At 46.4% G+C, this 13,598-nt stretch overlaps 2 protein-coding genes across 2 annotated transcripts in view; both read right to left on the bottom strand.

The window, feature by feature from the left end:
* Nucleotides 1-462: 462 nt before the first annotated feature.
* prrg2 (proline rich Gla (G-carboxyglutamic acid) 2) lies at nt 463-3,447 on the bottom strand. The gene is made up of 6 exons (XM_069674561.1): nt 3,138-3,447; nt 2,893-3,065; nt 2,535-2,568; nt 1,960-2,092; nt 1,217-1,360; nt 463-664 (listed from the first exon to the last, which is right to left on the bottom strand). Exons 1-6 carry the CDS (start codon nt 3,211-3,213, stop codon nt 616-618), a joined length of 609 nt encoding a protein of 202 aa, XP_069530662.1. The 5' UTR covers nt 3,214-3,447; the 3' UTR covers nt 463-615.
* A 5,544-nt stretch (nt 3,448-8,991) lies between these two features.
* rras (RAS related) overlaps nt 8,992-13,598 on the bottom strand; it is a 7,574-nt gene continuing 2,967 nt past the window's right edge. The window contains exons 3-6 of the mRNA XM_069674882.1: nt 11,635-11,737; nt 11,336-11,444; nt 11,131-11,249; nt 8,992-10,947 (exon numbers count right to left, since the gene is read on the bottom strand). Of these exons, the coding sequence (XP_069530983.1) occupies nt 10,860-10,947; nt 11,131-11,249; nt 11,336-11,444; nt 11,635-11,737 (419 nt within the window). The 3' untranslated portion in view covers nt 8,992-10,859. The remainder of the gene's footprint in view (nt 10,948-11,130; nt 11,250-11,335; nt 11,445-11,634; nt 11,738-13,598) is intronic.

Raw genomic sequence — 13,598 nt, 5'->3', positions numbered from 1 at the left:
ACTGGGCTGGCGTTCATCCTCTGCTTCCCTCCCTCCCTCCCTCCCTCCCTCACACACACACACACACACACACACACAGACACACACACAGGATTTGTCATGCACAGCAGCAGCAGCAGTGTGCAGGAGCTCAGCAGACTGTACACAGTAGAAACACTGAGCGGTGACGGAGCTCAAACACAAGTTACAATATGAAGAAATAACGATTTTAGTTGTTTTATAATCTGATTAATATTTTTTACCATCGATTAACCGATTTGTCTTCAAAATGTCACAAAGCTGAAACATGCTGATCAGATGTGTTTAACCCAGAAAGAAGATGAACCGTTATAAACATGTTTGTTCTGTTAGAGGTTAAAGGTGAATGTTTCTATGACTGATGGATCAGCTGACTGACACACACCTTCTCCTGTCTGCTGCTGTGACAGTAAAATAACTGCACATGAGGTTTTTTATGTCATTTATTACAGAAACATGTCAGACTTCTCTTTATGACACACAGTGCAGCACACTCCTGTGTCACTCTTAAATACAGTGCACTCCAACAAACATGATAACAAAGTTCACTCAAACCCTCAGAGCCCATCACACACACCCCGCGGGCTGAGCAGCCTCTCAGTTGTTGTCTGCTGGATCAGCATCAGCGATCTCTGACGGCGCCCCCCTGTGGTCAGAGAGAGGACAGGTGTTTGTGAGTGTTCTTGCACACAGGCTGCTCCAGGAGCTGCACACAGAGAGACCTCTGCTGCTGTGAGAAGCACCGAATCATCACTTGTACACTGTTATCACACACATCAGCGACACAGGAGACACAGGAGCAGGAGACTTCATTATTCTGTTCTAATGTCTGAGAAGTTCACAGGTGAGATCTTCACTTTTCCTACATGTAAAATGATCAGTGGAATCATCTCCCAGTCCGGGTCCGGGAGGCAGACACCCTCTCTACTTCTAAAAGAGGACTTCAAACTTTCCTCTGTGATAAAGCTTGTAGTCAGGCGGGGACCAGCCCGAGGTTATGCTGCTATAGGCTCAGACTGTTTCATATATGACCTCTGGACACTGTCCGTGGTCCGGTCACATGTAGCTCACAGAGAGATGGATCGTTGTCATCTCATCACCATGATTACTTTGCTCTGTAATTACGTGACGATGTGAAGGTGTCGACCTGCTCTGTGGGTAAAGTGCCTTCACATGTTGTAGTTAAACCTCCGCTCACCCTGAGTATGGAGGAGGGGGGGCGTCGTGCTGCCCGCTGTGGTGCAGAGCCTCATTGTAGCTGGGCAGACCCGGGGCGATGATCCCAGCCAGGGGCACCGTCTCTGGAGCCGGACGTCCGTCTGCGGCCATCCTCACTGGAGCTCTGAGCAGAGAAACACACAGAGGTCACAGATCATCAGGTCAAACAGGAAGCAGATCGAAATGTGTGATTTCATGTTTCAAGGAGACGTGTTGGTGTTACAGAGAGGTCAGCAGGTCAGACTGCAGGCCCTGAGAGAGCCTCAAAGGACTACAGGATGCAGGGCGATGGTCATGTGACCAACAGAAGCAGCGGTCACTGAGCGAGCAGCAGGGACTGATGAGTTCGACTGCTGCAGGAAGTGTGAACACATTCTGATGAGCGGATACAGAAACTGCTGCACACACGATTTTATCACAGGAGATTCAGAGTGACGCAGAGTCTGATTATTCCGAGTCAGTCCGTACTCCTCTGAAGGACAAGAGGTGTACAAATAAAGTTACTGAAGCTTTCAGGTAACTCTGCAGGACAGGTAGGTTCCTGCTGCACGCTGTAGGCCCTGAGGTCTGAAGGGTTCTCTTTCTTCACTGTAACACAAAGTTGTGTTATTATTTAAAGAGCTGGTCTTTGGGACGTGCTGGGTTGGATATGAGCCTCAGCAGCGTCACTGTGCGAGCTGTAGTCCTGAATGTCCACCTGATGCTCAGGTGTGTCTTACTTACTGAGCAGACCTTTGGCCCCCCTTCCTCTTGGCCTTGTAGCAGTAGATTCCCAGCACTGTGGCGATGACAGCAGACACTAGGATGGCCATGATGCCCGCCACCAGCCCCGACACGTCCACACGGGGGGCATACTCTGAAAGACAGCATCACATACGTCAAACTGTTGTTCATCAGCTGGTCGTACTGAAGACGTCAGATACGCCTGACCGTCTGCTGCTGTCGTCAGGGACAGCTGCAGAAAACAGGTATGTGTGACCCCGGCTGACCTCTGAGCCGCTCACAGGACAGGTCTCCCTCTGCATGGTTTACAGTGCACAGCTCCGGGCGATAAAGACGTACTCTAACTGAATATAAAGAACGATCTCGGATGTCGAGTCGTCACCTTCAGGAGATTTGTGATTTAGAGCTTCGGACACTAACACAGGATCAGGGAGTGAAACTTTAACCAGCTGATTTAAATGATAATAACTGTATCATACATTATAACGTCATATAATCATATGATATAGATCATATATTTATAAATATGGATGCATTTGAATCATTAGAGACGTCAGGATCAGGTACAGTCTTACCGTGACCTTTGACGTATTCCTCCCAGAACAAATCCTGAAAAAGAAACAAAAACATGTTTTATTTCTTCACTTTTCTCTTGAACGGATCAACAGCTTTCTGAAAGTGTGAAACAACGCTCCCACGTGTATCATTCATGTCCCTAAAGTCTTTTTAATCTAATGTTTTAGCTCGTGTTCGGACGATGAACAGTTTAACAGAAACCTTCCTGCCAGGAACACTTCACACTGAAATCAGATAATGAAACTAAAAGAGGTTTGAAGTCTTCTGATGAGACTCAAAGATTCCTGTGAGTCCAGCTCACAGCGTTAAACAGAGACAGCCGCCCCCCCTCCTCTGTGGGTCGGACAGCAGTCTTACCGTCTGCGTGTCGTCCTCGAACACCTCCCGGGCCTCCTCGTAGCTGCACAGCTCCTCGGTACACTCCCTCTCCAGATTGTCGGCCACCACCACCTCAAAGTCCCAGCTGTTATAGAGCAGGGAGCGGGACAGGAAGGAGGAGGCCGCCTGCTCCTCCACCACCACTGGACCTCCTGCAGGAGACGCAACACACACTGTGACCCAGAACAGAGGGAGGAATACTGTGAGTAAGACAGGTGAGTTACCTGGCTGGTGTCTGTAGGTGACGGAGCAGTGGACCAGCTGCAGCAGGGACAGCAAAGGGATCCACACAGGAGCCATTAAAACCAGAACTACAGCAAACAACAAGGAAGAGGGTGAGGACGAGCCTCTCACTCTCACCTGTCCAGCTCAGGTGCCTCCTTCTACCTGTCTGTCTGTGTGTCTGTCTGTCTGTCACCTCTCCCAGATCTGATCAGAAACATGGAGCTCCAGAATCACATGAATCCTCTTTATTCTCAGTCTTCTGTTGAACCTTCGGGCAGAGGAGTGAGCTGCTGCTTTCCCATAAAGGCGTCACAACACAAACCTGTTGGACGACATACCTGCAGGAGGGAGGAACCTCCACAAACCTGTCTGTCTGCCTGCCTGTCTCACTGCCTACACACAGACTCTGTTTACTGATAGTCCATCCAGCGGCTGTGTGTGAGACAGAGACACAGCGTACACTCAGAGTAAACATGTCTCCTGCTGCCTCTCGTCAGGAACACAAACAAACACAGAAGGACGAACTGAACATTGAAAGACCTGAGGAATAAACGATGCAGAGGTGCGTCCTACCTGCAGGGGGCAGCAGGGATAAACTGGGCTGAGTGGTGAACAGCGACCTCCTGTGGTACCTCTGAGCTACTGTAGTCATACTCAGCTTCTCACTGAGGTGACGCATTAAAAATGGTCCTGTTACATTACCCCGATTATTAAGGCCAAACAATTGATCCACACATGCAGATTAATGAGGCCCCGCCCGCAGCGCTTTATCTTCATCGGTGAGTTCAATGTGTTAAAACTAACGAAGCTTCGGAGATCTACAAAAACATGTTTGGTTCGTGATTAGACCGCTGTGTTTATGTCGTATTTCTTTATTTATTAATTTAATTATGAAAAGTTATTTATCTGTGCTTGTTGTTACACTGAGTCATGCTGAGTCTGTAATTGTTTTATTTGCCAATAATTGTAATGACTTTGTTTATGAATAAAGATATGTGTGTCAGAGGTCAGAGGTCAGGTGTGCACAGAGGACCTATAGGTAAACATAGTTTTCTGTGCCATCAAAGTAAAGGTGTGTAAGAGGAGCGCTGCACAGGTAACTTTACGAATGAAACATTTAAAGGAAGACGTTCAGAGCAGCTCACCTGACGCCTCCTCGCTCTGAACGAACACGAGTGCTCTTTGATCTTTAGTCATTAACATGTAGGTGATCTCTGTCCCCTTTGGTGGTATAAAAAACAGATCCAGGAGAGTGACGGGAGGATGTGGGGATGGAGCGTCTCCATGGAGACGAGAGACAAAAAACAACTGTATTTAATGAACCTGTTTCCTGTTGTGACTGGCACTCCCCTGCATCGCCACGAGAACGCTTTCTGCAACTTTGTAACATTTTAGTTCAACATTCACACGTTCACGTTGAACATAAAGGTCATCCAGGACTGAGCCTGCACTCAAGTCGAGGCGTACACCATACAAAACTGTACACACACACACACGCACACGCACACGCACACGCACACGCACACACACACACACACACACACGCACGCACTCGCACACACACACACACACACACACGCACGCACTCGCACACACACACACACACACACACGCACGCACGCACACGCACACACACACACACACACACACACACACACACACATTCACATATGTATATACTGTAAAAAGGATTCTGGTGGGTTGTAAATAAAATCCATGCAAGTTGTGTAAATTATACTAAAAGTAGTTACCAAGTGAATTCATCGCCATGAGTAAAGTTTACCTGCGTGAGTCCAACAGTAACACCTGAAGCCCAGAGTCACACGTCGTCCTGCAGAGCGCATCAGCGTCGGTGTGCCATCAGGTGGAAGTTAACATTCAGCTGTGCATCTCAGAATGAATGAAAGTGTTTATATTTAATAGTTAGACATAACCGACGATTTGTAGTCAGCGTGTCTGACAACAAATGTACATGTGTAGCCCTCTCTTGGCGGCTGCCCTCTGTTGGCGGCTGCTCTGGCTGTCCTGAATATCAGTCAGTAAAGGAGCAGGCTCGTGTTGTTGATTATAATTAATTTTTATTTGATCATCTTGAATTCCCAAAAGGCAGCACAGTGGTACAGTGGTTAGCGCTGTCGCCACACAGCTACATAGTTCCTGGTTTGATTCCCGGTTCATACGTAGTGGGCCTTCCTGTGTGGAGTCTGCATGTTCTCCCCGTGCATGCGTGCGTTCCCTCCCACAGTCCAAACACAAGCTCGTTAGCTTCACTGGTGACTGAAAAGTTGCCTGTCTCCATGTGTCAAGTAATTATTACTCAATAAATAATAAGTAATTAGTTACTACCTCGTACAATTTACTATATATAAATAAAGTGCAAATTGTTGCCTCAGTTTTATTGGGTAGATTTAATAGGTTGCTTTTTATAGCGTGAGTGTGTCAGTGCTGACCAAAAGAGGCCCAAGGAAGGAAAACCAGCGAAAGGGTCATGGGCGGCCCACTGACGCAGGTGGGGAGTGAAGGCTGGAGAGCATCAGAACTGGACCACAGAGCGATGGAAGAAGGTTCATGTGGATGTTACTTTGACACGTACCACCTACCTAACCATTGATGCAGACCAAGTCCACCCCTTCATGGACACAGTATTCCCTGATGGCAGTGGCCTCTGTCAGCAGGATGATGCGCCCTGCCACACTGCAGACATGGTTCAGGAATGGGTTGAGGAACAACAAGTTCAAGGTGTTGACTCGGCCTCCAGATTCCCCAGATCTCAATCCAACTGAGCGTCTGTGGGATGTTCTGGACAAACAGGTCCGATCCATGGAGGCCCCACCTCACAGCTTACAGGACTTAAAGGATCTGCTGCTCACGTCTTGGTGCCAGATACCTCAGCACACCTTCACAGGTCTGGTGGAGTCCATGCCTCGACGGGTCAGGCTTGTTTTGGCGGCAAAAAGGTGTCCTATATATCTGAACACCCTGCCTTTATTTTTGACCACTTGCACCTTGACCCTTGGCTCTTCCGTCTGGACCCCCCAGTTGGTCTTTCACTCTTCAACATCAAACATGGTCAGGGGTGGGGTAGTGGTGAGGGGGAAGGCATCGTGACTGATAACCGTATTTCATTTATAATCTGTTTGCATAAGTTCAGAACATGCATTCAACAGCCTGGCTGGCAAATGGCCTGTCTCCCCCTCGTGGTCTGTATCGGACCCATCGCGATCACACTCACTGAGGAGAGCATCTTTCTCAGTTTGAGGGATAAATGCTACAAGGTTCCATGCTTTGTGTGGAAGATCCACTAGCTCCAACAAAGTTACACTCAGAGAAAGAAACAGAACAGAACGTATGAGCTGTGACCACACTGAACAACGCTGGGTGATTGTAAATACTTACTTACTATAAATACGAGACACCTTAAAGATGATGAGTACCAAAGGTCTCCTCTAATGCTGCAATCAGGAAGTAATCAGCTTTGGTCATGTGACAATTTACACTAAACATGTGACAGCACACAAATGTCATTAAAATGTTTTATTCTTTCAATATGTTCTGTTAATGCATTGATACATCATTCACTAACATTTTAGGACATTTGAACTGTAAAACAGTTTCATGGTCACAACTAAAGATGCTGTATGTAAGATTTTACATATTTTCATCAATCAAATATTTTTGATTGCCAGTGTGTGAAGGGACAGCAGAGGAACTGATCAGCTTCCCCAACTTCCTCCATCGGCCCGAACAACCTGTGGGCTGATTTTTATGTAAAGCACTCGGGACGGTTTTTCCGGGAAACAAGAGGATGTGACGAATCTACATGTTCGCGAGTACCTCTGCCGAGAGCTCATTCTACGCCTACAGCATGAGACAACACAAGCTGTGAAACGTAGACGGATAATGATAACAAACGACAGCAGCCACAACAACACCAACACAAACTACACACAAGAATAAGAAACAAAACCAAGTTTGATCTAGTGAAGCTCGTCTGACCAAACAGGAAGTGACCGCCGTCAGGGGGAAAACTAGAGTCAACATCGGCAGGGCATGTGAATCATGGAGACCTTCGATTGCTTTTGGGGATCAAAACATACCCTCAATTTATTGTTGTCATAGAAACAAAACCTGCGTGCGGCGCTCTCTCACCGGGTGCAGCGTTTTTTTTCTCACGGCACAAGAGCTTCGTCCCAGCTCTCTGCAGCCGCCCCGCCTGGCTAATGCTCGCTCATGCTTGTGATGATTTGCCGTTTGGTTACGAAGCACAACGCTGGAGTCATGCAGTGTATTTATGTTAGAGCTAGTTGGCTAACCTTAGCATACTCGCTAATGTTAAATACCAAAATAATAATAATAATATAATAATAGAGTGTGTATGTCAGTGTTGTCAGTCTAGCTCAACACAAAACTTCACTAGCTAACATAACAAACTGTTGGTTTATGTAAATTATGTAGCAAAACAAAGCAAATATGTATAACTACTGATTGTTTTCTATTAGCTAATATCATTGCATTACCTGCCTAAGCTAAGGTTAGCCAGCTAGCTGTAAGATGGCAACAAGCTACCGTTAGCTTGTCTGCTATCGCAGCCAACTTGCCAGTTAGGCAACGTAACAAAACGCCGTAGAGTAGATAACATCAGCTGACTCCCGCAGACTCCCGCGGCTGATCTGGCTGCTAATTGAGTAATTTACCGTTTGGTTACGAAGCACAATGCCAGATCCATGCAGCGTAGTCATGTTAGAGCTCGTCTTTGGAACACAGATAATGAAAACATTCAGCTTCACGGGATCAGTGAAAGTGTCAAAACAAGTTTTAAGATTTTAAAAACCTTTAAAGTGTTTGAAGATTCATAAACACACACAAACACACACACACACACACACACACACACACACACACACACACAGAGACAGATGTTTGGTTAAATGTTTTAATGGGTAAAAAGTGAGCTGGTCTTTAATATAAAACTGACGCTGTGAGCTGTAGAGTAAATATAGACGCACATACAAGGACACACAGTGTACCACGGCCGAGGCCTCCACCCTCTCCACCTCTCCTGTCTCTCTCTAACATGAAGGCAAAATGTAAAAACACACCTGTTAAACAGGTAAAAGAGGTGAAAGCAAACAGGCTGCAGAGAGATCTGTCAGACTGCAGTCAGATATGAAGCGGTGTGCTCTCCTGCCGAGGCTGAAGACACTGTGGTAGAGATCATACAGAGCTGTGACGTGTGTGAAGCTCTGCAATATCAAACACCTGACAGTGACCTGAGCTCAGCGTCCTGACCGACCGCCTCCTCCTCTCACTGCAGTGTTTGTCTCCTGCAGCTCGTTTCTCAAGTTAATAATGCTTTAGAAAATTAAACCTTCTGTCAGCCACAGGAGCAACAGTAAACTGCAATGTGCACCCTCACCACTAGATGTCTCTAAACCCTACACACTGCTCCTTTAACCATCGTTACATGTGTGTCCTGCTGATGGAGAGCACGAGCACATCAGCTGAGAGCTGCAGAGGAGGCTGACCTTTCTGATCCTGTCACCAGGTCACCATCACTGTGAGTCTGACACATCGTCCGACTACATGTCATTAAAGAAGAGCTCTGAAGTACCAACACACGAACACAGAGAGAGAGAACACTGCTCCCTCTGCTGCCCCCTGCAGGAGGACATGCAGCAGTACACCTCATGTCACGTCTTGTGTTCTAGCTCACGTTCTGTCTCACGTTCAGCCTCACGTTCTGTCTTTTGTTCAGTCTCACGTTCTGTCTCACGTTCTGTATTTTGTTCAGTCTCAGGTTCTGTCTCACGTTGTGTCTCGTGTCTTGTGTTCTGTCTAATGTTCTGTCTCATGTTCTGTCTTGTGTTCTGTCTCACGTTGTGTCTCGTGTCTTGTGTTCTGTCTCACGTTGTGTCTCATGTTCTGTCTCACGTTCTGTCTAATGTTCTGTCTCGTGTCTTGTGTTCTGTCTCACGTTCTGTCTCACGTTGTGTCTTGTGTCTTGTGTTCTGTCTCACGTTCTGTCTCACGTTGTGTCTCGTGTCTTGTGTTCTGTCTCATGTTCTGTCTAATGTTCTGTCTCGTGTCTTGTGTTCTGTCTAATGTTCTGTCTCATGTTCTGTCTCGTGTCTCATGTTCTGTCTCGTGTCTTGTGTTCTGTCTCATATTCCGTCTCACGTTGTGTCTCATGTCTTGTGTTCTGTCTTGTGTTCTGTCTCATGTTCTGTCTCATGTCTTGTGTTCTGTCTCACGTTGTGTCTCATGTCTTGTGTTCTGTCTCACGTTGTGTCTCGTGTCTTGTGTTCTGTCTCACGTTGTGTCTCATGTCTTGTGTTCTGTCTTGTGTTCTGTCTCATATTCCGTCTCACGTTGTGTCTCATGTCTTGTGTTCTGTCTCATGTTCTGTCTCGTGTCTTGTGTTCTGTCTTGTGTTCTGTCTCACGTTGTGTCTCATGTCTTGTGTTCTGTCTCACGTTGTGTCTCGTGTTCTGTCTCATGTCTTGTGTTCTGTCTTGTGTTCTGTCTCCTGTTCTGTCTCACGTTGTGTCTCATGTCTTGTGTTCTGTCTTGTGTTCTGTCTCACGTTCTGTCTCACGTTGTGTCTCGTGTTCTGTCTCATGTCTTGTGTTCTGTCTCGTGTTCTGTCTCACGTTCTGTCTCACGTTGTGTCTTGTGTTCTGTCTCACGTTGTGTCTCGTGTCTTGTGTTCTGTCTCGTGTTCTGTCTCACGTTGTGTCTCGTGTCTTGTGTTCTGTCTCGTGTTCTGTCTCACGTTGTGTCTCGTGTCTTGTGTTCTGTCTTGTGTTCTGTCTCGTGTTCTGTCTCACGTTGTGTCTCGTGTCTTGTGTTCTGTCTCGTGTTCTGTCTCACATTGTGTCTCGTGTCTTGTGTTCTGTCTCGTGTTCTGTCTCACGTTGTGTCTCGTGTCTTGTGTTCTGTCTCGTGTTCTGTCTCACGTTGTGTCTCGTGTCTTGTGTTCTGTCTCGTGTTCTGTCTCACGTTGTGTCTCGTGTCTTGTGTTCTGTCTCACGTTGTGTCTCGTGTCTTGTGTTCTGTCTCGTGTTCTGTCTCACGTTCTGTCTCGTGTCTTGTGTTCTGTTTCGTGTTCTGTCTCACGTTCTGTCTCGTGTCTTGTGTTCTGTCTCACGTTGTGTCTCGTGTCTTGTGTTCTGTCTCACGTTCTGTCTCGTGTCTTGTGTTCTGTCTCGTGTTCTGTCTCACGTTGTGTCTCGTGTCTTGTGTTCTGTCTCGTGTTCTGTCTCACGTTGTGTCTCATGTCTTGTGTTCTGTCTCGTGTTCTGTCTCACGTTGTGTCTTGTGTCTTGTGTTCTGTCTCGTGTTCTGTCTCACGTTGTGTCGCGTGTCTTGTGTTCTGTCTCACGTTCTGTCTCGTGTCTTGTGTTCTGTCTCACGTTCTGTCTCGTGTCTTGTGTTCTGTCTCACGTTCTGTCTCGTGTTCTGTCATATTAAAATGTTTCAGTCACATTTAATAGTACATTATTTTATAATATTGTAAATAGATTCTGATTTGTCGTCAGTCTGAGCTGACGGACATACACTGATTAGAATAATGCAAAAGTGCAAATGAAATAAAATCATGCAATCATCTCTCTCTCTCTCTCTCTCTCTCTTTCACACACACACACACACACACACACACACACACTCCTCTTTGGTCGAGCTGCAGTGGAATGAGATGGTGGTCTCCATGGTAACAGTCTTCAGAGGAGGACACAGGGACAGCCCCCACTCTTCTGTTTCCCTGTGTGATGAGTCGGAGGAGGAGGAGACTCCATCTCCTGAAACCGTCTGAGGACGAGAGAGAGAGAGAGACAGATGAGAGAGAGACACAGGGAGAGAGAGAGAAAGGGAAGAGGAGGACAGTCACAGGAAGCCAGAGTCATATGTTGGAAAGTGAAGATGGAGCAGAAGAAGGAGGATAAAGTGAGTGGATGTTGAACTCGGTGGTCTAATGAGATGATGAGGTGTCACCTGATGATCTGAACCAGCTCCAGGAAGGCCTCGTCCACGTTGTAGCGGTTCTTGGCGGACGCCTCCATGTAGTGGATCCTGTTTTCTGAGGCGAACGCCTGAGCGTCCTCCCTCGAGATCTGCACACACACACACACACACACACACACAGTCAGTATGTCCTCAGTCTGGATCATGTACTGTCGACCTCTGGGCTGCTCCTCACCACTCTCTGCTGCTCCAGGTCTGCCTTGTTCCCCACCAGCACCATGGGGAAGTCGTCCCGGTCCTTCACCCTCAGGATCTGAGTGTGAAACTTCTGCACCTCATGGTAGCTGGGGGGGGGGGGGGTATATTGGATATTAGCTTCCTATTTATGCAGCACACAGTCTGATGCTGCGTTCACAGGCATAGGGAGGTGTTCACCTGTTCCCACCATTACAGTAACAGATAACACAGGTGTTCACAACTACATGCAGGAAACATCACACGCACACACACACACACACATGCACGTTCTGTTACCTGCCACGGTCGTTGAGTGCAAACACCAGTAAGAATCCTTCTCCTGATCTCATGTACTGCTCCCTCATCGCACCGAACTCCTCCTGACCTGCTGTGTCCAGGACTGACACACACACGCACACACACACACACACACACACACACACACACACACACACAGTCACATGACAGGACTCTCAAGAATTGTAACGTTGTAGCTGATCTGCTGCTGAGGTCGCTGCAGTCTGAAGGTCTGATGTTACAACAGGAAGAGAGCACACACCTGTGGGGTTTATTCTGACACCTGATGCAGCCAGCAGGTTTGAGTGTTGCTGAGTTTAAAGTGTTCAGGTTTTAATGATCACGTTAGATTCACGGATCGTTGTTCACTATATGTTAACTATTCTTGCTATAAAGTGTCCAACCAGAGGAACATCAAAGTCTCTGCAGACCAACACCCGAACACGTCTGCATCCCTCACGCTGCAGGACGAGTGTTTGGGAGAGGACCGCAGCATCTTTAAAATCGTTACCTGTATCTCAGCTGCTCCTGTGCAGCTAGCTTATTAGCTTAGCTTTAGCTTGTGGAAGACTCTGCTCACGTGCAGTGAGAGAATGTAGAGTGTGTGTAGAGTGTGTGTAGGTAAAAATGAATTTTAATTATGGTGAATCATGGTGAAAGATGGTGAATCATGGTGAATCATGGTGAATCGTGGTGAATGATGGTGAATGATGGTTAAACATAGTGAAATATGGTGAACCATGGTGAATCGTGGTGAATGATGGTGAATAATGGCGAAAGATGGTGAATCGTGGTGAATCATGGTGAAAGATGGTGAATCATGGTGAATCGTGGTGAATAATGGTGAAACATAGAGAAATATGGTGAACCATGGTGAATCGTGGTGAATCATGGTTAAACATAGTGAAATATGGTGAACCACGGTGAATCGTGGTGAATGATGGTGAATAATGGTGAAACATGGTGAAACATGGTTAAAGATGGCGAATCATGGTGAAAGATGGTGAGAGATGATGGACCATGGTGAAACATGATGAAAGATGGTGAATCGTGGTGAAAGATGGTGAATCATGGCGAAACATGGCGAAAGATGGTGAATCATGGTGAACTGCGGTGAATCGTGGTGAAACGTGGCGAATTGTGGTGAAAGATGGTGAACCATGGTGAAACATGGTGAATCATGGTGAATCATGATTTATCGTGGTGAATGATGGTGAATCATGGTTAAACATAGTGAAATATGGTGAACCATGGTGATTGATGGTGAATCATGGTTAAACGTAGTGAAATATGGTGAACCATGGTGAATCGTGGTGAATGATGGTGAAATATGGTGAAATATGGTGAAACATGTTGAAAGATGGTGAGAGATGATGGACCATGGTGAAACATGATGAAACCATGGTGAAAGATAGTGAAAGATGGTGAATCGTGGTGGACCGTGGTGAATAATGGTGAATCGTGGCGAAATGTGGCGAAAAATGGTGAACTTTGAAACGTGGTGAATTGTGGCGAACTGTGGTGAATCGTGGCGAACTGTGGTGAACCGTGGTGAACCATGGTCAAAGATGGTGAAAGATAGTGAAAGATGGTGAATCATGTGAAACATTGTGAATCATGGTGAAACATGTTGTATTACTGTGAAACGTGGTGAGACGTGGTGAAACGTGGTGAATCAAAGTGAATCGTGGTGAATCGTGGCGAACTGTGGTGAACAGTGGTGAACCATGGTCAAAGATGGTGAAAGATAGTGAAAGATGGTGAATCAAAGTGAATCGTGGTGAATCGTGGGTTATAGATGATGTCAGTGATGTCCGACTGTATCCAAAATGAATACATTTTTTTGCTGCATACCTTAAAATGTTTTGTTCATGTCAGATATCGTTAATATATTATTAAGATCTTAAATTTAACTGTAGACATGAATAAAAATAAAACTACAGATATCTGTTCATCAGTTTGGA

Source organism: Semicossyphus pulcher, unplaced genomic scaffold (assembly GCF_022749685.1).
Source record: "Semicossyphus pulcher isolate SPU_LCO1_2020_fin unplaced genomic scaffold, fSemPul1.0.p SCAF_23, whole genome shotgun sequence".
Classification (NCBI taxonomy): domain Eukaryota; kingdom Metazoa; phylum Chordata; class Actinopteri; order Labriformes; family Labridae; genus Semicossyphus; species Semicossyphus pulcher.
Note: the sequence above shows the minus strand (reverse complement) of the source record. Positions and strands in the feature narration are given on the sequence as shown.

Bases quoted from the DNA above. Each gene is read 5' to 3' on its own strand.
- prrg2 (XM_069674561.1), bottom strand. From the start codon at position 3,213: ATGGCTCCTGTGTGGATCCCTTTGCTGTCCCTGCTGCAGCTGGTCCAC. The intron at 3,066-3,137 runs GTAACTCACCTG...CGTCTCCTGCAG, and splicing joins CACCTACAGACACCAGCCAG to GAGGTCCAGTGGTGGTGGAG. The intron at 1,361-1,959 runs GTAAGTAAGACA...TTCTCTGCTCAG, and splicing joins GGGGGCCAAAGGTCTGCTCA to AGCTCCAGTGAGGATGGCCG.